Here is a 23,128-nt window from a genome sequence, read left to right as displayed (position 1 = left end):
AATGGAATTCAGGCCTGAGGGACTGGATTCACACTGGAAAACCAATTGCAGTTGCACGTGCTTTCATTAAATCCGGGTTAATTCCACTAAGTTTATGCAACTTCCGGATAAACTTGGTGAACTACATAGTCTTAAGCAGATGATTTTTTAGATCCTTACCTTCCGGATTTCAAAGTTAAAAAAAGATTTTATTTGTGTTTCCTAAAATTATTGTCTTAGGGGAAAAAAGCTCAGATTAAATCATTCATTAGTAAAAATCAGGAAGGCTAGAACTGTCTGCCACGTGAAGATCTCAAAGTGCTTTGTGGAAATAGTAGCGTGTTTCTTTTCAAATAGTGAGATTGCAGGAAATAGAGGTTCTGTGTCATGGACGACAAGAAGAGGCCATTGCAGAATCAAGGCTAGAATGTGGGTCTCCAGATTTTAAATTCCATGCTTTAATAACTAGACTGCAGGGTATCTCCAGGATAGCTTGTAGGCCTTATATCTGCCTCCCTCCCATGTTATATAGGGAAAAATCCTACCCTGTTGAAAGTGAATACTCTAGAAATGTTTCGAATGCCATTTAGTGAAGAGAGATGGAGAAGAAAATCCAAAGGGAAGTAATAGCTATTGAAAGGTATTACACCTATATCCCAGAGCAACAAATCTTACTATTTTTCCTCATTTGAACCTCATTCGTGAGAGTTCTGTTGTTAACTTGATCCAGATGACAGATCAAAGCATAGTTCCCTATTGCCACCTTGCTAAAATATTTTTTAAAAGACAGTTTTAATATTACAGTTTTACAGTTACAGATTGCTGTTAAGCTATTTAGTCTGTTACCAGTCAATCAAAGACTTTCATTTCACTTCAGTAGATCCTTACTTAAACTCAACAGAATTTTAAGAGGACAAAAAATATCTGTCAGTTTGCTTACAGTGCTAGATCATAAATTCTTTGGTAAGTGGGTTAAAAATTCAGTTATGCATACCATTCATGACCTTGACAGCTTAGCAAACAGTGATATTGAATGATCAAAGACAACAGTTTCAAGCCCTAAGGGTTAATATACCTGTGCACCTAGATTTAAGCTGCTTTTAATTCCTCTATCATCCCTTTATTTCAAAATGGATGCAGTATTTATTGACTGTAGTCAATAAATTTAAAGCAAAAAAATCTGAGGAAACTGTTTAGGCTAAAACTAACAAGGCTATCCATGGTCTGTAGGAGATGCAGTTAATTAATTGTTGCATTTTACAAGTTAGCCTTATTTTTTCTTTCCTGGTATAAATCCAAATTAAAAACTGCTCCTTCTCAGGTGTGGGCCTGGTGTTCACCAGGCATTTTCAGAAAGAATTGGTGGTATGATAATTTTGTTGTCAGAGCTGTGGCTATGTAAATTTTGAGAAACCCCGTTTTCAGGAAAGCCGTATCAATAATACTAGTTTTGAGAGGAAAATGTGAATAAAATTTTGAACTATATAATATAGCTATTTCAGATATGGAGTAACTCATGCAGAGTAACATATGATGCAAATTAGATATAGCACGGTTTAAATGCGTGTACAGTCATCACTCTGATTTTCATGACTTGTACGTTCCAAGACCAAGTTTCCCGATTATCCGGAAAAGTCATATTGAATAATCTGTTGTGCTTTCAAAAGTAATATAGGAGAAGGTCTTGGATGTTCTTGAATAGGAAATTTTCAAGTATGCTGAAGGTGTTGCAGGAAATGCTGGCATTGCCAAGTCAGTAGGTGGTATTTTTCCCTCGCAGTCAGTGCTGAAGCAGTGTCCTAATGCGTGGATGTGGATTTACCGTCTGTCTGATAAACCAACGTCCTAAAATGCACACGCCTTTCTGTGTGTTCGCGTATGTGCTTGTATGTAAGTGTAGGGGGGTGAAGCCCTGGGGTCCTGAATGAATTCCAATGTGGTTAATTAATTTCTTCCTCAAATAAAAATATACCTGGCATTTCAAAGCCTACTAAAGATTAAAAGAGGTAGCAAGGGCAGCGGGCAGAAGTAATGTTACTGATTTTTGTTTAGAAGGACCTGAAAAGGATTGTATCGTTCCTCTGGATGGCTTTACTTCCGTTCCTCCTCCAGAAATCCTCCTCTTCATCCTCCTCAAAAGTCCCGCTTTTAAAAGCTTGAAATCATACCATGTTTTGTACTGCCTAAGTCAAAGCTAAGCATACCTGTAAAATACAGTTCGGTGTGGAAATACAGCACTCTGACAGTAACTAAAGCAAAGACAAACAGAACCTCAAAATCATACTAGTTATCGTTGTGAAGAGCTAACAAATAAAACCAAAAAGCTTTTAAAAATAATATTTTGCAAAATATTTAGCATCATTTTAAGAAATTAACGACTGTCACAAGTCATGTAAAAGTTTGGATGGTTTGATGGATCACTTGAGTGGAAAAGAAAGTCTCATTTCACATTTCTTATATATTTTGCTTCCAGAACAGGCACGCTAGAGGAAGCCTACTACAGCATTAACATTTCTTTGTGCACATTTTACTGCAATCTGGCATCCAAAAGGAAGAAACATTAGAAGTGGTTTATTTATATTTCAGCACCAAATTAGAAAGATGACATCATTCATTTACAGTTCTTATCCCATGACACGTCTAATCCCCAACACCTCATTACAGGGGACACTTTTAGGATTGCATATATCATCTTGTTTAACTTTTGCATTCTTTTATGTATTACAGTTGAAAGGTAGGAAATTTAAGGCTGTTCATTGATAAGAAAATAAACTAATAAAATGTTAGGAGCTTCCCCAAAGAGGCAGAATATTACAGTGTTTACAGTAAGTGGGTTATTATTTGTCTATTAGTTCTCCATCTTTTCCACTCGTTTGTTCAAAAGGCCTTCCTCTTTGAATCTAAAGACAAACAGACCAACTATGATGATTCAGATTGGGTTGATCTTTTGGCAAAATCGGTAGAAATTCATAGTGGAAATTCATTGTCACGGATGCACCACCGCACTCATACAGCTGTATGCTTCCATCTTCTTATCCAGGAGGGAGAAAATTAAATGGTTCCAACTGTGCAGAAAATAGTGTTAAAAAATGTGAAATGATACCATACAGTGCCAGTGCAATTCCTGTTCAAAGGAGCCACAACTTGACCTGTGGAGGGCATTTATTCTGTAACACTGAGAAGATGCTCTTTTAGTGCTATAGAGGTGCTCAGAAAAGAGGCTGACAGTGGCTAAAGCATATGCGCATCTGATCTGTCGTCGTTCCTCTCTCTTCTACTTGGGGATGCCTTAAGGCTTTGGGTGGGTTGGTTGGTTGGTTTCACTTCAACTGAGTACAGGTCCTCCCCTGTAAAATAGCTGTCTATGATCCTTCTAGTGGACATCATGTGAAGTGCTTGAGAAGCACTGTGACATTTAAAAAAAAATGAATTGCTAAAAAGACACGTCAGGATTTCCTGTGATCCTTGTGGTTCGTAGTTTTCCCCGCATTAGGTTTTGTTATGCTTCAAATATTGTGTAATATGAATATTTAGTTTGCTTTTTTCCCAAATCTCTTTTCCACTTTAGCAAAAAACATAAAATTTGGGGAATTTAATAGCAATCTCTGAGTTCTTAACATTTTCCATTAAAATATACTTACCAGTGAAATTTTCCTAACGGAGATGTTGATATGGGATTGTTCTCACAGGAAAATCAATTTACAATAGTCCTGGAAGTAAATTTACCACATACTAGCTATGGGACAGTAGCTATTCCATGGGCGCTTCGAATTGGAAGCCAGTTAGACCTCTTAATATAGGAACATAACCGAACAAATGAGTGGTGTTTTAAATTCATCTGTTCAAGTTGCTCTTATAGAACTCATTAGTTTGGGCAAAGTCCTGGGGTAATGTGTTCAGCCAGCGTCCTCGCTGAAGTCAGCATGAATCCTGCTACCTTGGAGCATGGGTAGAACTAAACTGTGGCTTTTTGCAATTGATTTCAGTCTCTTATCTTAACCGTTCGCCAAAAGTGTCTACGTGCAAAGTAGACTTGTTTGTGCTTAACCAGCTGAAATGATGTCCACATAGAGAACTGGCACAACATAGATAATCCTCCTTCAACAGCAACCTTTCTCCTATAGGGTTCAGGTGAGGTTTTTGAAGGTGACATTAAGTGTAAGACTATCTTTCCTTCAGTCATCTGCATGATATTAATCGTATATGTCTCTAATTGATTCTTCTAATTTTGGAAGAAGTCTTTGAGAGTTGACAGTATTTTCTTCTGGGTTTTGTTAGTGCAAAAATAAGTAAAACTTGATTACGGGTTAACAAGTTTGCCTCAGGTAGCCTTCAGTCCTACTAACAGGAAAAAATAAGTACTGTATCCACTGGTATTGGGCAATTGGTAGTAAGGTATTTTTGGTATTATGAGCAAGGTTTGAATTATTCCAGTCTATGTATTTCATGGTATGGAATAATTGTAATAGTGATAAAGAGCAGCAATGTATCTTGTTATCTCATGGTGACATAGATTTTATTATCTGTTCACGGCAGTAGCTGAAGTGTTGATCTTTTTTTCAAGATCTATATCTAAGACTTACTTCCATTCAGTAACATGTGTCACGTTCCATAATCACTCATTTCCCTAAGTGCCTCTGCCTGTATCAGTTAGTTTTCAGATTCTTCTAACTTACTGTTTAGCAGGGTGATCCTGGTGTACGATTAAAATCATTGAGCCAAAATAGAGCTTTTAGCATAACTATTCATGATTGTTGTTGACATGCCTCAGCAGCTAACTGTAAATATTTGAAGTACACTTAATATTCCTTTAAGTGAGATTTTTACAAGTTAATTGGCAAGACATAATAATAGACTGGAAAAAATAGGAAACTGTTCAAAAATAGTGCATTTAGAAAAGCTGAATGTCTTTGTTGACAGCCTTCAAACACAATATCCTTGATCATATCCTTTTCTGACTTCTTTGTGCAATTCTACTCATGTGAAAACTGAGACAGAAGATGTGTTCACATACTTTGTTATCTTTTTCTATTTGTTTCCTTTTCTTTGTGAGCCAGCAGTCCAAAAGTCTATTGTTAGATCCTTACAGCTACCAAAAAAAAAAAAAAAAAGGTGCTAAGAAGAGCTAAGATCTTCCTAAAACACTGTTAGAGTACTATATTCCAGCATGTAATAGAATTGTCTCACTTTACATCTTAGACACAAAACAGAATGAAACTGATGGCAGATAACTATGATGATGACCATCACCACTACCACCATCATCACCACCACCATCATCATCGATCTCCTGGGAGGCCACAACACTCCAACCACAGACCCTCTCCAGACCAGGTAGGTCACCTCTTTTTTTCATCTTCAGTTTTATAATTTTACTATTTTGATATTTTGAGATAAAATAAACATTGCAAAGAAATAATAAGCAAGTGACGTGTTCTTTGACCTGAAACGAATAGCTCTGGTATTTATTTCCATCCCTGAAACAATTTAAACATTTTGGCTTTTTGTCTGGCATCTTATTTTTCTTCGCTGTCTTTCTTTAGAAGTTTTGCAGCTATTTTCAGCACTTCATAAGTCAATTTTTTCAGTAGAAAATAGGTGAAATAGCTCCTACTTAGTGATTGCTAGTGATTACCGGTGATTTCAGATGTATGCACTTTTTGGAATAATTTTTTGTTTATTTAAAATAAATGGATTAATCATTAGTATTGAAAAACCTGTGCAGCAGTTCCCCTTGGCAACTTGTAAACCAATGGTTCTAAACTGGTTTTGAAAGTATCTTTCTGTCGAAGTTTTCAAATAGCAGATACAGCTTTAAATCAATAGTGATGCATTTTTAACTAGGCAAGATAAACCAAATTCCAGAGGTGTTTTCGTTTAAAAATGCTTAGTAATTCAGTATTATTCTTCTTAGAAGATTATTCTTCTTAGAGTCCTGTGTTTCAGAAAGGGCAAATAACTGTCCTAATAACATGGTCTTGTAGAGTATGTTAACTGAGCATGCTAGCATTGGACCATTTCTCCTCCACCCAGGGTGAAAAAACATCCATAAACCCAAGACGGTTTTGATTTTGTACATTTCAATATTTGTTTACAAATAAATACAATTTTTAAGCTAAAATAATTTTTAACGTGCTTTATTGATAATTTTTTAGAATACTAATGGTATGCAAGATAAGTGAAAACTGAATACAAAACGATTAAAACAAGTTTACTGTCACCTAGTTTTAAATTAGTATTTACACTGTATATGTTTGGAATTAGGAGGTCGTGATGTTCTGTGGTTTATTAGCATTCCAACATTTGTCTTTTGGAATACTTTAATGTGTTTTTTCAGGTAACGTTGCTGTCAATAGGCAGAAATTTGTTAGTGTCCAGTGTGCAAGCTCAGTACTTCTGGTTCACAGACAGCTGGGTGGAGCAGACACCTTGACCGAAAAGTTTATTGCTTTGGTGTGTTTGAAACAGATGTTTCCAAACAGAAAATGCTGCACCTTTTATTTCTGGAAAGCTTAAAGACCAGATCCACATAAAATAAAGTATCTGCTTCAATTTTACAGTTATAATATTGAAAATAATGCTACAGTATTACTATAGCTATTAGTAACAATGTTATAGGTATTAGTTATAGCTAGTTATCATAATGTTATAGTATTGAAAATAAGAAATTCTTTAATTTGTTATGTAACTATATAAAATACACATTATATTTGTATATACACACACCAAAATAGTATTCCAAATTCTAGTGACAACTTTATCTCATCCCTGAAATACCCTTCTGCCAGCGAACGTGTTTTTGTAATTGTTTTCTGAGGTGTCTGGGTCTGATACTGTTAAAAATTTGTTATGGTGAAAAATAGCGTGTGTGTATGTGTACCTGCATGCATGTATGTCTATATGTGTACGTGTGTGTGAAATGCTATACCACAAGAAATACAAATGAAAGAAGCTAGGCTGTAGTAGATGAAATTTCGAGAAACAAACTTCTATTTTGAAATCAAAATACCTACGTAAGCCCTGCTGCCAGCATGCCATGTGTTTCCAGCTGATACTGGGTGCCGCTATTCCGTTTCACATGAATATGCTTAATAAGTGGGGAGCTTCTCAGCTATGGATGGAGTCTGGCATGAAGATGACTTTCAACTATTAAGATAGAATTCTTTTCACTGTAGGACTTTTTAGCCTACTACAATAAGTGAGAGTTGGAAACAGTAGGAGTTTTAGGAGGAACACAGTCCCAGCAGGACAGTGGGAAAAGTTACCCACATGTGTATTTATCTGGAGAAGGAAAAACAGTCTATAGAAGCAAGTAACTTTCACGTAGAGAACCGTGGGGAAAAATAAAACGTTGCTTTTATATGAAGAGTCATTGTTTGATACTAAATTAGTTTGTAAGTTCATAATGTCTGTGTAGAAACAAAAGGGAAGAACGTTGGTGAAGTTATCACGGGGGTGTATGATAGACTACTTAATCGGGAATAGGAGACAAGGAGACAAATGATGCTTTTTTTAGAATGGCCAATAGAGTTGTACTAAAGAGAGGAAGCAGGAAGTATGAGAAAACTCAATTTCTTGGATACCAACTAAAAAAAAAACAAAAACAACAACAAAAACCCCACAGAAACAAAAAAAAAACCCCAAAGCCTGAACAACAGCACACAGATTCCTTCGAGTGCTTGGAACATGTTAAGAACAACTTTTTCTTTCAGAAAGTAGAGAAGGGTATTAAGGACTCCCTGTCTTCATTGTTGTTCTGTCTCTGATTAACAGAGATAAGTTGGCTGAGTTTATAGAAGAAGGCAAAATTGTCTGAAAATGACCATGAAATAAAGGTTTTGGCTTTGTGCAAGGAATAGAATGAGAAAAACAGAATGAAGGCAAGAGATGTAAAAAACCAGGTAACGACCACCTCTGTGTTACTGAAACCCAGACGCTGGTTTCAACTAATTCAAGAAACCTGAACCCGTAAAGAAAATTTGAGGGCCAAGGCGATGTAGGAGAGCTAACGTTTAGTGACAAAGATGCTTTTCGATGCATAACAACAGGTTATTCGGCGAAGAGAATGGATAAGAAGCATAGTGAAAGTCTGTATAAAAACATATTAAAGAACTTAAAAAAAATTAAGAAATCATGTGACTTATGGAAATGGGTACATGATTAAAGACCGAGCGCATAAAATACTAGCTATTTTACTAGCATTTACTAGCACTGGTATTCTCAGTTTTACTCTGAACTGTTTATGATTATATTCAACAACACTCATGTAGGATATAGGAGATCCTTGGAGGCTTGAGGAAGGCAAACACTGTTCTCATCTTTACAAATAAAATGTATGGGGATTTATGAATAACTTTATTTTAGACCCTGGAAAGTTATGGAATAAATTATTAATCAGTGAATCAATAGAAAGCCAGTAGTCTTTTTACTGTTCATTTTGAGTAGCTTGATGTCTGTATCGGACTGTGTGACAGTATCCGTCTGTCCATCTCAGTGTATATCAGATCGCTTTATACTTGCTTCGCCCTTATCCTCTTTTCCTAATCATCGACTGGTGGTTCCTATCCTAGACCAGATAAACTATTTTTACATTACATTCTTGAAGATATGAGATTGTTTGTTTACCACTACGTAGTCACTTTATTCTTGCACTCTTTCCTAGGTGACAGTTTTGGGCCACTCTCCAGAACAGAATGCAGGTCTAGATGGCTGTTACATAGCATACCCATCCTATATTTAGTCTGCCTGTATTTGTCAAGGACAAATTATGTCAAGCAAATCTAATTTCCTTTGATAGGGTAACTGGTTTTGAAGAAAGTGGTGACTGTGACATACTTTGAATTCATAAGGCCTTTAACACTGTCCCACCATATATTTGTAATACACAAATAAATACATTAATTTTAATGTAATTAACATGTAATGTAAAATGCATTACAATAATAAAAGCTGTAACTATAAATAATACTATTTTAATTTATTTAATTATGAAAACACCATGAGATGGGTGCGCAACTGACAGAAATAACATGCTCCAGACAAATTTTCCGTTACTCATTATCAAACAGGAGGGACATATACAGCAGTTTCAGAGATCTGTCCTTTATCTGCTTCTGTGGAAGATTTTTTTAGAAATTATTTTAGTGATGGAATAGAAAAAACCATGAATATTGTTGCTAATGAACCAAGCTGCAAGAAGCTGCAGGCATAGTAGGTAGCAGTCAGTCTGCTCAATAAGCTGCTCCAGTCTCAATAAACGGGAGAGAGAGTCTAGAATAAGTCATCTGAAATTCAGTAAAGACAAGTCCATTTACAGGAGCGAAGTCACGTGTACTGATGAGGCAATAGCATGGAAAAAGGATCTGGATTGCACATAATATACGGCAACAATGGAATACCATTGCAATGAAGTTGGATCTAATTCTGGGATGGACGTAATACTGGAAAAGAAGCAGGAAGCAATTATTCTGTGCTTTTGAGCACTGGTGAGACCTCATCTGAAAAAGCTGTATACAGTTTTGATCACCATGCTTTAAGATAGACAGACAAATTGGAAAGGGACAAAAGGAGAGCAACAAGAATGATAGGAGTTTTAGAGAACATGACCTATGAGGAAGGCTTAAAGAACTGGGTTTGTTTAGTCTAGAAAGTACTAAAGGGGAGACATAAGTCTTCTAATACATAAAATGTTGTTGTAAAGAAGACGATGATCAATTGTATTCCAGTGCCCACTGGAGAAAGAGTAGGAGTGGTAAATTTAATTTATACCAAGAATAACTAGGTTAGTTATTAAAAAAAGGAAACTTTTTCACTATGAGTCTAATGACTCTGTAAGTGGAAAGGAAATGTGGACATTCTTTCCTATAGATGTAATGGAAGCTCCTTTCTTGGAGATTTTTAAGAACAGGTTAGGTGAATATCTGTGGCACATGATAATAGCTTTATGTCATCTTGTGTTGGTGCACTGGGCTTGGAGTGGGTGTTCTCCTGAAGTAGTGCCATCCCTAAATTTCCACAGACTCTCTGAACAATGGATGAGCTCAGCAAATGTTTACTTATAAAGCAAGCAAATAGGAGGTCCATAGCAAAACCCTTGCTGAAGTAATCTTTGAGAACAGCACAGTCAGTGATAATCATGAGTGAACTTTAGTCATTGCTTTAGCTTACATTTTTCAATCATGGATTTTTTTTTTTTTTTAACTTTCTGTGTTGTGTTATTTACCATTCTATACAGCGTTCTCTTGTACAGTAATTTGATTGCCACATGCCATACGAACCTGTATTTCCCATTCAGTAGTCTATTACACAGAAATTCTAGATATGTGGGTTTCGATGACCATAATCCAACATACTGCTAGTGGTTTGAAACCACAAGATAAACTGAGAAAATAATAAACTTGCAAAACATCAGAGGGCATTTTTAATTTTGTAAGGAGGCAAGTAGTGCGTATTGCAATGTAAATGCCATTTAATTTAGTGACTGCTAGGGAGGGGTTTTGAAAGTTTTCTCACAAATTCTGGAGAGAAAGAGGTAGTTGCATGTACACTGTTAATCTTGAAACGTTTCTCATTTCTATGGATAATACTGGATTTTCTAATTCATATGCTACATTTATATAGAGAAATACATGTAAGTTGTTATATATGGCTGTAGAAGTATGTACATGTGCATTTGAGTACATATTTGTAAGGAAGAATAAGACATTTCCCACTTACTGATGCAAAACACTGTATATATGCTACTGTGAGTCTATAACCCTTTAAAGAGAATGGTGTGCCACCAGTCTCTTGGAGGAAAAATGCACACACGTCCTGCTTGAAATATGCACGCTTTTTACGTGGTGCTGTTCAGTTCAGGCATTGACGTTTTGTTTTAATGATCATGTTTTTGTTGTAACTGTTACTTGATACCATATCCTCCTATGGGCACCATGTGGCAGCATAGTTCTAGACGTAGTAAATGATAGGATCTCTGACTTCTCTTGAAGGCACTAGTTGGGCACCTTTTTTCAGATGTAATGGATGTGTTTAGGTCTTCTGGCTGCTGCTAGGGAGCAAAGCCAAGTTTCCAACCACTTCTTGCCTTTATCCTCTCTTTTTTTGCTCTTCTGTTTAGGGAGAGGTGTAGGTTGGCAACCTTTTTTGCCTTTGTCTGGACCGAAACTCTGGGGAAGACGTAAGAAAACTTCACAAGCAGTAGTAAGACTCTAATTCTCCTCTGCCCATACACATGGTCACGTTACAGAGAGTCATGGTGTGTTCCCTAGTTTTGCTGGTGCACCTGATAAATTTCTGGGGACTGAGTGCTGCCATGTCAATATCGTTGCAATATTAACCATTTTTACTAGTCTTTAAAAAAACTTGGGGAAAAAAGATAATTTTGCAGCTTTGCACTAAAAATTTAAATTTATTCTCTTGAGTTTTGGCTGGAGAGTTGGCAATCTTTCTTAAATTCCACCTGGAAACATTTTGGCAGTCAGTGTGTATCCTGGAGTGTGGGTGTAACGCTCCTAGCATGAAAATGAGCTTAATAAGCATTCGGTACTAGCTTCGGTTTCCAAGAAGTTGTAGTGCGTCGCCCCTTGTAGAGTGCATTACAGTAACCTAATCTGGATCGTTGCATCCAAGACCTATCTGGAACAAAAAAAAACCATGGCTAAATAAATGTGAACTTCCAGATCTAGAAGCTGTCCTGGCCCATAGCGTAGACTTCATCATGAAGCCTACTGTCCAGCTCCCCGTCTCTCTCATTTCTCACCTCTACGTACTTACTGGTTTTCCTTAAAAACTTCTTCTCTTGGCCTCAGTTGCCTACATCGTCTTTCAGTTTTCTTCCTTGTGTTGAACATGTTTGAAAGAAGTGCCTGTTTGTGTCACAGAAGTGACTGTGCTTTTGAAGCAAGTTGCTGTTGAAAGTTGATAGGAATCGGCACATTTGTATTCCCTGCCACAGCTGCCTTACTGTACTGCAGTCCTTTTGTCCTTTTTTTCTTTTCCTTTTAGTATCATAGCAGGCCTGTAAGTTACTAACCAACAGGGGATTCCGTCTCGCTAACCACAAGACTGGGCAAACTGAGACTTCTCATTCCCTTTGGTTTTCTAATCTCAGAAGCCTTGCTGCCCCTGTTTGTATCCTGTTCTGAGTTTCAGGCTCTAGTCACCCATATTCACTTACTATTAATTCCCGTGGGCACTTTACATTCCTTGCTGTCTCTGAAACAGTCCTCAACTTATTGGCACATATGACAGATCTCTAACTCCAGGATGGTCTCCATATAACAAATAGCATTCTCTTGCTGTCACCCAGACCTTGTTCAAGTTCATGAGATCTTTGTGATGTGGTCGAAAGGTCCTAGGTTCAAGTTGCTGCTTATAGGCTATATGGTAAAAAAACTGTACTTGATTGTTTAAATTAAAAGCAGCATCTGTACATAAAAAAGGGACTTAAAAGAAGTTGTGTCGGTAACCTATGACATGTATGTGTCTAGGATATACTTTTTTTTAAAGTTAGTTTGATGGCATTCTTAATAGGAAGTTATGCTATTTGAGAGGGCATATGGAAGAACTTGATTCTGCATCCACACGGTGGAAGGCTGAAGGTATAACATCCAAGGAATTTTCATACTTCAGGACTTCATTGCCAATCCTGATGATTATAAGAACTATCAAATCTTACTTCCCATAGTACTGGAGATTTTTAGACATAAAATGTAAGGTGTTTCTCATTGCATAAGTTTCCTGAATTCCCAAGCTGTAGTTGAATCAAAGTTGAATACGTTACTCCATGGTCACCAAGGCTACAAATATATTTTAATTTTGTTTTATGATGAGAGATGATATTCTCCTAAAAAAGAATCTGATTTTAAGAAAAATATGAATATCATAGGGCGTGCCGTAAGGCTGTAGGAGCTGGCTGCTTTCCAAAAAGTTGGCTCTATTCTTAGAAGCTGTAGCTGAGGATGGAATGCCACGTGGGGGTGTAAGCGTGTAGCATGTCCTTTTACATGTTTTAATCCAGTCTGCCTATGTAGAGATTTTGTTCCTATTAAAAACGTTTTTGACGGCCCTTCTACAAAGTGGTGGTATTTAGAAGTAATTTGTCACAAACTTACCATCGAGCTTTCCATTACTCTGAAATCTCAGCGAAGAGGCCTAAAAGGTGGTTCAAGGTTTCTGAACTATCCTCTTATCGAAAGGAGAAGTCCTCCTTATTAGGACAGTGATGGGGCAGTGTGTATCTATGAAGCTTCCCTTACTGCCACTCTCCAGTCAGAAAGCAGCTTCTAAAGAACTGTCTGATAGCTGTCTTAGTATTAAAGACATGTCGTTTTGAAAAGATTTTTAAAAGTATGCTGGTAAACTCATTCATTTGAGAAGAGAAATCACATGCAATGATGCACGAAACTTGACAGCAATCTGACTGTTGCGGAGTAGAAGCATGCCACTAACAACTAACTTTTTGAAGACGACCATGTGCTTTCAAAAAAAGTGTTTATTGATTTGTAAAGTGGTGACTGGTCTTGGCAACAGGTCTTTGTTCATCAGCTGGAACTGCTAAATATCCTTGGAGTTGCTGAAAGACGATATGTGAAAAACTCTGAACAGGTCAGTTGGGATTTTGTTTGAGGTGGATGACTTTGAAATCAGAGCCCCAGGACAGTCAAACAGCGATGATTATTTTAGTGTCTGGATCCTGATCTGCAAATCACTGTATTGATCCATATATAATTTTAGGGGAAAGGAGTGCCTGCTACTTTGTGTGTTTTGGCAGCCCTGGGTGTTAGCACAATGCCTTATATTCTGTGGCTATGTTGGAAAATTGCCAACCTCAAACTCCTGAACAGGCCTCAGGAATATTGACACTGGGATTTGTCTTTAAAAAAACCCCACAAAACCAAACAACACTAAACCAAACAAAACTTAAAAGGAGGACAAACATAAAACAAAACAGATTATTTGAGCTTATTTAAATAACCGTGGTTATTTGAAAATCGTAAAATTCTTCAAATTTCTGTGAGTAGAAAGTTCAATCTGAGCAGAAGTTTAGCATCTGGAAGACTGAAATACCGTGTTTGGGAGTTTTCTGCAACGTTAAAACTTTGTCTTTTGGTTGTTCAGGGAAAAAGAAACAAAACCAAGGGAAAAACCCAGAGCACCAGTGACATTTTAGTATGTATAAAAGAAATTATATGCTATAGCTGTTTACTGCAGTAAGTTGGAACTGTTGGCTCCCTCCCTGACCCAGATTTTGTTTAATATTCTGTGTGTTTCTTTATCCTGGATGTTTACACATTGTATTTGGGCAGGTGTGAGCTTGCTCTTGTCTGTTCCCTAAATGTGTGTGAACTTGTTCTGCTGGTGCCTCAAGCTGCAAGGGAGCAGGCAATTGCATTAGCGCAGTGCTGAGCCTGCACTAAGCTCATCGGAGTCACATGGATTTATTTAATTTAGGAATTTGGGCAGGGCAAGGTTTGCTTGTCGGTACATTCAGTATAAACAATCCCAGGCATATCCACTGTAAATAACCAGTATTGTGCCGGATTAATTAGTGTTTTGAGATCTCAGGAGTGCAGTGCAAATTAGTCATATAAATGCTTTCACATTTGTAAGTATTTCCTCTAATTTTTTGATCTTTGCTACACGTATTCTCCCTCCAGAAGAAAGAACTCGTGATTCATTTCACACGTTGTTCAGACTTGTTGAACTGAATGCAGTAAAATCCTATTTGTATCATGGTCACCATTAAAAAGTCAATTTTCCGATTAAATTGTATAGCTATATTGTTTACTATAAAACGCTACTGAATGGCAAATACTTCTCTTCTGATGAGGGTGTAATTTCTGTCTAAGCATTTCCCAAAAGTCCGTAAGTGCTATCGTATGCTTCTTTCAGTAGAGACAGTGAACGTTTCCTGCCTCTGACATCTAGCCAGGCATTTCTGTCTACTTTTACCCTAAAACTGAAATTGTCTTCCACAGAGGCTTGCCCAGAGTTTGAGGATAACATGATGGGTTTCAAACCTAAATTTCATTGTAGATTACATTGTACTTGTGAAGGAACAAAAGAAGGAGCCTTGAAATTTGGAAGAGTCTGCTCTGAGTTTATCTTTCGGGGTACTCTAGTTCTTGATTTTGGTATAGTGCTGTTTTACAAGCATCATGTTCTACTCAAGGTTTCTCATTTAAGTAAGAGCCGGTAGAAGTTGGTAATATTTGTTAATGCTTTTGTTATCCCTGCCTCTTAATTGTAATTATATTGTAGCCAGATAATTTTTCATATACCTTTTAATTATATGAAATTGGTAATTCGATTAAGAGACCAGCTAAACTGGAGCTGTGTTAAAAGTAAGAAGTAGAAAACAGGTTTTGCTGTCTATGATACATATCCGGGAGATGGATTTTGTATATTGAAAAGTTATACCTCTCCTTTGCTTACAGAAATGAATTTATTTTATGTTTTGAGGTTTAATGAATGTGATATAAATGTATACATACTGCTCAGTGTGTATATTTATATATATCTATATTTATATGTTAGCTTTGCAGTCTTTCCCACATATGGAAGAATTTTTTGAGATCATGTTTAGCTGTAGAAACCTCTCCCCCTCACTTCCCCTGAATGTGTGTGTTAGAATATAAAACACTTATATAGAGGTTTACATTTATCATATATTTCTTAGTAGAAAAATTAGCTGCCACCATCATAGTCTAAAATAGGTCTTTAGACCAGCTGAAAGAGCCAAAAGTGCATTTCTGGGAGACAGTAACGTGATAACAAAAGTTGCATATCTGGCGCTGGTTACTTAAGTGAGATAACATGTCACAGGCTTTCACTACAAAGGGGACCATAAATTTTTGCATTGCAAATCTGATTTCACGGACCACTTCTTGTAAGAAGCATTGGGTTTCCGCTTCATCTAGTGATAACGCTTTAGAATGTATGAGTATCTGGTGAAACATCTTATTCATGTGAATTCTAGTCTGGGTGTTGTAAAGTAAGTGGTCAGAAACAACCTTCCGCTTACCCCCATCACCAGCATTTGTTTGATTTTAATCCAACTGTATACAAATAGAACAAATGGTGAGATGAGTTTTATGGTTATTTTCATAATTGGATGATGCATGGTTACTTGTGACCCCTTCTGTTATGGATAGGTTTGAAAATAGATCTGTGATATAAATCCATATTGCTGAAGCAATTTTTAAGATTTATTCAACTTTTTGAATACACAAATGAAACAAAATAAAGACCGTCTACAGCTCCACACACCAAAGCCTTAAATGAATCCACTGTTAGTCTTTCCCCTTTCCAGTTACAGGCTCAGTTCTTGGACTCATTCATGCACAAAACTCTCCTGCAGCCAGTTGTTCTGTGTATGGAGCCGCCGTGAGGTCAGTCCTCAGCTGCGTTTGCGCCTAGAAACTGAGTAGCAGATGAAAGTCTCTCTAAGCTCTGAAAGATTCTGATTTTAGGCTAAGTTCTTGATTTGAAAGAAATGTCACTACTTAGCAGGTAGATTTCTGTGTCACAAGGGGAAATTAATATTTGTTAATGCAATTGTTCGCTGTAAGTAGGACAGTTTCACAGTCCAGAGCCAGTAGTTACATGTTTAATGACCCATTAGTAGCCATAGGTAATAAGGAGAGTAGTGTAAATCAGTCATCAGAAAGTTAGTTCAAGAGATGAGCAGGTTATCACTAGATTTATTTAACCCAAGTTAAGACATTAATTCTTAGCATGCCGGCACATGAAAGGGAAATGTGATGAGCCTTGTCAGGAAGGGTCTTCTATTGTGGGAAGAGAGCCAGAAAAGCTTAACTCCTCAAGTTTTTAATGTTGCCTGTGTTGTGAAAGCTTTTGTCTAAAAGGAGATCAGGGGTTTTTTATTTTTATTTAGAGAATGGATTTTATAGATAATTGCGTGCCACAAAAGTGAGGGTATGTGTCCTGTACTTCAGCTTTGTGGAAGTCTTTTCTGGCTGTTTTTTGAGGCAGTTTCACTATCTTCTTCACTTCAGGTAACCAGATTTTATATACCAGTGGGCCTCACAGTAATGCAGAGTTTTGCAGTCTTTGAGTGCATCTACATTAGGGTTTTAGTTCCGATCAAGAGTGCAGCTTTGACTCAAATCTCCTGATCATTCCCACTTACTGCACCATGGTTCATATCCAGAAGCGCTGTTGGAGTGGGCACGCTGAATTCCTGTTTGATTAAGTTTAACTGGAAGATGCATTCCAGGAGGTCCCCCAACACAGTGAAATTGCTAAAGGGAATTCAGTCTTGGAGGCAGAGCAAAATTAATCCAGAATACCCCCCCAAAATACATGTATTGTACAGATGTCGATTCTCAGTACCAGTTGTATTGGCTGTAGATCTGTTGCTGTTGCAACACACTGCTAAATATAACCTCTTGCAACTCTTTCACCTTCACCAGTAATCAAGAGTATGCTATATGCAGAACGGTTATGAATAGGCTTATAGTTTCTGGCATACGATTGTTAAAAATTTTTAGATGCACTTAATCATGTAGACCATGGTTAAAGTCATCCTTTGTTTCTAACCTGCTGTGTATGTAGCCCCTTTTATTTGAAGGCCACTGTCTCAAATTTGCTACTGAAACTGATGAACCTTAAAGAATTGATGGCTCAGAAACGTGCCTGCAAAACTTGTATTGAGATACGCTTCAATAATAACACAGAAGACATCTTTATACAAGCTTTCTACATCTGTGCGTAGTGTTTTCGAAGCACTATGCTTTAAGTTCCTCATCTTGCTACTTTGAAGCCAAGTTTTGAGGTTGTAACGTTAGGGTTTTGGGCAATTGGATCAGAACAGTAGATCATATTTAGTAACACCAGATATTTCTTTTTAAGATGTTAAGCAAATATGGTAAGTAGCAGCACAGAAAACAAAGAAAGGACTAGCAAAAGGATGACATAAAATCAATTAATTAATGATCTATAAATTGTCCATATGCAAAGGCTTTCGTAGTGCTTGAGATTATACCACTGTACTGTACCTAAATATATGTCCAAATTAGAGACTTGGATGTCAGTCCTAAAAATACAAGGCACTCAATATCTTAAATGTTTTGAATTTATAATAATTTTGTAATACTTAAGTGTTTATCAATTCAAATGGTATTTCTTGAGTTTTGTTTTGTTCCCTTTTTGCTTGTCTGTAATTGAGATTTTGCTTTGCGGTTTTTGTCCTTGAATTGCTATTCTTGACCCTATAAACCAATGAAGGATCCAAGTTTAAAAAGCAGTTAATGTACACAAACATTAATCAAAAATTGCTTGATTATAGTTTATTGTTTGAAAGAGTCATAGATTAATGATTCTGTAGGATACACACTGATACGAAAGACTAAGCACACTTCTGGAAGCCTCTGATCCAGTATTAATAAATGATAAGGCATAACTGCAGCTTTTATTCTGCTTCCCAGTGTGTCAAGAATGCAAAAATTGGTAATGAACTTCGTCTCAGAACATCAGTGAAGAGTTCTGTATTCTTTTGCGTTATCTGTTTGCACTGAGGTACCAAACCTTAGCTTCTTGCTAGAATAGTTTATTCGTAAAACCAATAAAAACTACAATCCTGATTCTTACGTGCTTTTTATCCAGTGCTTTTGGGTAGTTGTTCCTATCCATACAGAAAAATCTGTAAAGCCTGTACCACTAAGTTAGGATTTACACTATTAAATATCCACTCCTCAAAACGTAACGGGCAGCAGAATGAGAAGGATAGTTGAGCCTTGTCTCCTAGCTTCGATCCAATGCACTGGGAGGAGATGGTGCAGGCTTGGAAACAACCTGTCTGCAGAATGGGAATAGTAAGTGATCAATGAGTTCTTTTAGTATGCCTTTAAGATCTTGCATCTGTATGTTCTGGCTTCTGTTAAACGAAAAAGTGACAGCGCATCATCAAGAAATTACGGGGGTTTTTTTATTTAATCGTACTTTTTTAAATGAAAAAGAGGGTTGACATTCTCTGGTATCTGTAGGAATTTTACTTTTCTCCTCAACTGTCATCAAGCGCCAAGTATTTTTAGGTCACTGCATTACCTAGCATCAATGTGCGACGTAATTAACTAAGCAATAACATATTGGGTAATAAAGCACATAATTATGAAACATTGGGCGGTTTTTGATAGGGATGCTAAGTGGGTGAGCTCTGCTTCGGTTTGTGCACGTCTATTCAACTTCTATAACTAATTAATGCGTGGAATTGAAAATGAGATATGAACGGATTTTCTGGGGTACGTATAAATCAAGTCAAAATATAGATACAGGTTTTTAAAACAAGGCAGTATGTTGAGACTGGTTTTAAGGTTGCTTTTAGTATGAAAAATTCAAAATCCAGTGAGGGTTGGTTTTTTTCTATTCAGTTGTTGGTAGAAACAGATCACTGTTTAATGTTTTATGAACTTGTTAATCACTAAAATTGGAAAATACATAATAAACTCTTTGTGTACAGAGTAAAATCACGGCACAGACATTCTCACTAAAACAGATGTGAGGAAGAAAGGTGGAAGAGGATTTTTATTCATTGTAGATGTTGAAGGTGAAGTGGACCACGATAGTAATCTGGACCCAACCACTCAATAATTTCTTCATTAAATCTGTAATTTTTTTGAATTATTTTGAATATAGTTAGCCATATCTTTTAGCAAGCGTCTAAGTCTTGATATAGGCACTTACCTTATCAAAAAGAGTCTCTATGTAATTGAAAAAGATAGAAAGTTATTTTGACAGGACCAGTACTCAATAATAACGATGCTGATTGACATTAACTGAGCTCCAGCTCTTAATTTATTGCTTGTTGTGTATCAGGATCAGTGTCAAACTATATAGTCTGTAATTTCCCATAATACTCTTTAAAAATATTTGACAATATTTAATTTTTCAACTCTTCCAGAATTTTGCCAAAAAGAGATCACGGAAGTAATTGAAGTAAAAATGAAGGGCTGCCTGTTTGAAGAATTACAATACACTAAACAGCGAAACAGCTGTATGTAGTTAGGAGGAGTCATTTGGAAATGTACCGAGTTGCCCGTTTGTTGGTTTTTGCTGTTTTTAAAGATATCACCAAAGATTAACCTAATGTGTTCTGTTGGTGAAATAGGATCAAACTACTCAGTGGAAAAGAAATCCTTCAGTCTTTCTTCGACCTTTACTCTGGCAAAACTCTTGTCAACTTCAAAGTCAATTCAATTAGCCTTAGTAGGCCTGAATAAAAGTAGCGCTGGTAGAATTCAGGGGGAAGGACTGATGTTTTCAGTGAGGCGAACCCAGCTCATTGGACATTTTGCAGAATCTGTCCCTTTGTTTCAAAAATAAATAAGAATATTTGGGCCTTCCTGTGTCTTTGTTTTGTGGTGTAGTTGTGCAGACCTTATAACTAAGACATGTTCCAAGTTAACTGTAAAAAACTTACCCGCGTTTCTTCTGTGTTAAATGATAGCTAAGTTTATAGCGGACTGTCAGATTTCTTTACTTAATTCAGCAACATGCAAGAAATCTATCTTAACATCTGGTTTTTAATAACAGTTGACGTCTGGGAGCTCTTTTTTATTCCAAGAATGGACTAGGAACAGTAGTGATACTGGCAGTGTATATTTTCAGGCTAAAATTCCTGTCCATTTCAATCATAATTAATTACCGTTCATTTTATTTAGTTTTTTAGATTTAATTAGGTGCCAGCAATATGTTACACCAGCTAGCTTTCAAAATTTCAAAACTATAGAATGTAATTATTTTTGTTTCTAAAATATTAATGGGTGAATTTTAATGATACCTAAAGTGATAAGATTTTGTTTCATTTTGAAATGCTGACTTAAATGAAAAACATGGTGTTGTGCACCTCTATGTTCCAGAAGCTGAGTATCGCATCAGAATTTGGCACGGTAGAACTACATCTAGATATAGATATGCACGTACACATCTGCGTGTGCGTAGATAAAGAACCATTATAAAAATGTAATCTTCAGTAAACGTATCCAGGCAAGAACATTTCACTCTCCCGGTTTAGTTCGTGTTTTTCATTTTGTTCTTTTTAACTTCAAGTTTATAATAAATGTAAAGAAAGACCTTCTGCTTTTAGCATATCTATAGTAAAATAAGCCCTTTTAAAAACAAATTCATGAAATTGTTGCCATTAACGTTATCTATCATTAAAACTCTAAATAAATGAGTAATCCTAATGGTTCAAAAACGGAAAAAAGGAGAGAAACTGTCTAATAGTATTCAACAATGTGCAGTGTTTAAGGATTACTTAAAAGATAGATTTAATTGATAGCATGTTAGAAAAGGGTACTTTGCTAACGATAGATTTTTTTTTTTTTTGCTTCTTCAGCAGTTTTGTATCTTTTAACCTAACAGAATGTAAGACAATTTGATTATAGTAATTACTTTGCTTGCTTATAAGGTTTGATCTGTTTCTGCTGTCAATGTTGGTTTGAATTGCGTGCAATTAAAAATATTTAATCTTATAATCTACTTCCTACACACTGTTTTCACTGGGTGGGAAAAATGTTTACGTCACTGTTCCTGTTTTCTTTGGTTGCTATAGATGCAGATTCTTGTATATGTAACACAAACTTGTTCAGTTGTTTTCGCTGGCTTATGTTTTTAAAAAAAAAAATCATGTTTTTAACAGCCAAGAAAATTGTATTTTATACGCACCAAAGTAACTAACCTTTTCTTCTTTCATTCCAATGCTAACGTCTTCTCTGTGCATCTCCTCATGTCTGGCACGCAGGATGACGAGGAGGGTATATGGGCATAGCCGTTCCTATAAACCAAAGTTCCAGTTTTGTTTTGAGGGGTGAGAAGCTCTCTTTTCTATCTCTTTCAAGTTGCAGTCTATTTTTATTGTTTTATTTTAAACTGCATGGAGCTGTGTGTTTCTCGACAAGTGTGTTTGTGAACCCTGTAAAAATGTTTTCTCATATGCAATGAACAATGAGAAACTGTCTAATGGTTTAATTTTTTTCATAGCCTGTTGTGGCTAAAAGTGTACATAGGTACAAAACTTTAAAAGGGGTGTATTTTTATCTGGTTGTATCTGTCTAAACAATTTCCTTTTTTCAGTAGATAAGAATCTGCTATATCATCTTGAAAATCCCTGTAAGAAAACTGTAATATCGTTGCAGAATGAGTATGAAAGTTTGATACTTAAGAAAGTTTGCCACAGATTAAGCATACAGTTTTACTGGAATAGAGTTTATAATGTGCATGGGAAAATTGAGACTATCTATTATGTTAAAATGTTTTAGTGAAATTTTAAAATAAGCAGCAGATGCTTAATAAGGAAAGTACAATCTGTCTACGCAATACATGCTCTTTGCCTGAAATAACCTGATGGACTAACATCCGTACAATAACTTGGTCGTGGTATTAAAGAGTACAAAGTGCAGCTTATTTTGTTTAAGTCTCTTTCAATTATGAGTGAATACTATACTGTCACTGTGTGTCAGTTATTGATCATGCATATCCGCTTTTTTGGTGTTTGCCTTTGAAGCTGTAGGTAATTTGTAGCTCATGATCACGGTGGTCTCAACATTGCTAAGACCATCAGGCCTGGTGGTTCGCTCGTAGAAAATGTTACTCGTGTCACTACTTCTCACTGGAGCAATTCTACTTACTGCAATGGGACTGTTGAGAGGAGCAAAATCTACTAACATCAGTAAAGATCACTGTGTTATTAAAGCTGCCATACTTTATATTGCTTTGGCCCCGTCACCCCAAGTCGAAGACTGTATGATTTGGTTTTGTTCTTACAGACTTACTTTCTAGAATAGTTGTGACATACAAAAGTAGTGCTATCTGTAAAGAACAGTTTGTATTTTGTTTTTAAAAGAAGTTAAACCGTTGAAGCTTTCTATCACAGAGAAGTTTAAGATTCAACAATTGTAAAATAAAATAATGGGCACTGTGATACCGTTAACATTTAATGAAAGCAACCTTGGTTTATCAGAGTATAGTTATAAACCTTTTTTGGTTTTATGCTTTCTGATTCAATTTTAAATGTTATGCTTGTACAGGTTGTATGGGTAGATAACCTCTGTGTTCATGGACACGCATGTTGCATGTGGTAGCAGTAGGAAAGGATGTGACTCAGTCTGGGTGTTTTAAGTTACACTTT

The 23,128-nt window shown here is 36.4% G+C and overlaps 1 protein-coding gene across 4 annotated transcripts in view; it reads left to right on the top strand.

The window, feature by feature from the left end:
* Nucleotides 1-23,128, top strand: part of ERC2 (ELKS/RAB6-interacting/CAST family member 2) — a 531,140-nt gene that overhangs the window by 385,243 nt on the left and 122,769 nt on the right. For 2 of the 4 annotated variants that reach the window (XM_087745274.1, XM_087745273.1), the window contains exons 18-19: nt 5,179-5,313; nt 21,743-21,808. In XM_087745274.1, the coding sequence (XP_087601400.1) occupies nt 5,179-5,313; nt 21,743-21,769 (162 nt within the window). In that variant the 3' untranslated portion in view covers nt 21,770-21,808. The remainder of the gene's footprint in view (nt 1-5,178; nt 5,314-21,742; nt 21,809-23,128) is intronic. The other 2 variants (XM_087745272.1, XM_087745271.1) reach the window with 1 other exon arrangement.

Source organism: Nipponia nippon, unplaced genomic scaffold (assembly GCF_047370975.1).
Source record: "Nipponia nippon isolate SJK-2023a ecotype South Korea unplaced genomic scaffold, ASM4737097v1 scaffold_9, whole genome shotgun sequence".
Lineage (NCBI taxonomy): Eukaryota > Metazoa > Chordata > Aves > Pelecaniformes > Threskiornithidae > Nipponia > Nipponia nippon.
This window is presented reverse-complemented; position numbering and strand designations above follow the sequence as displayed.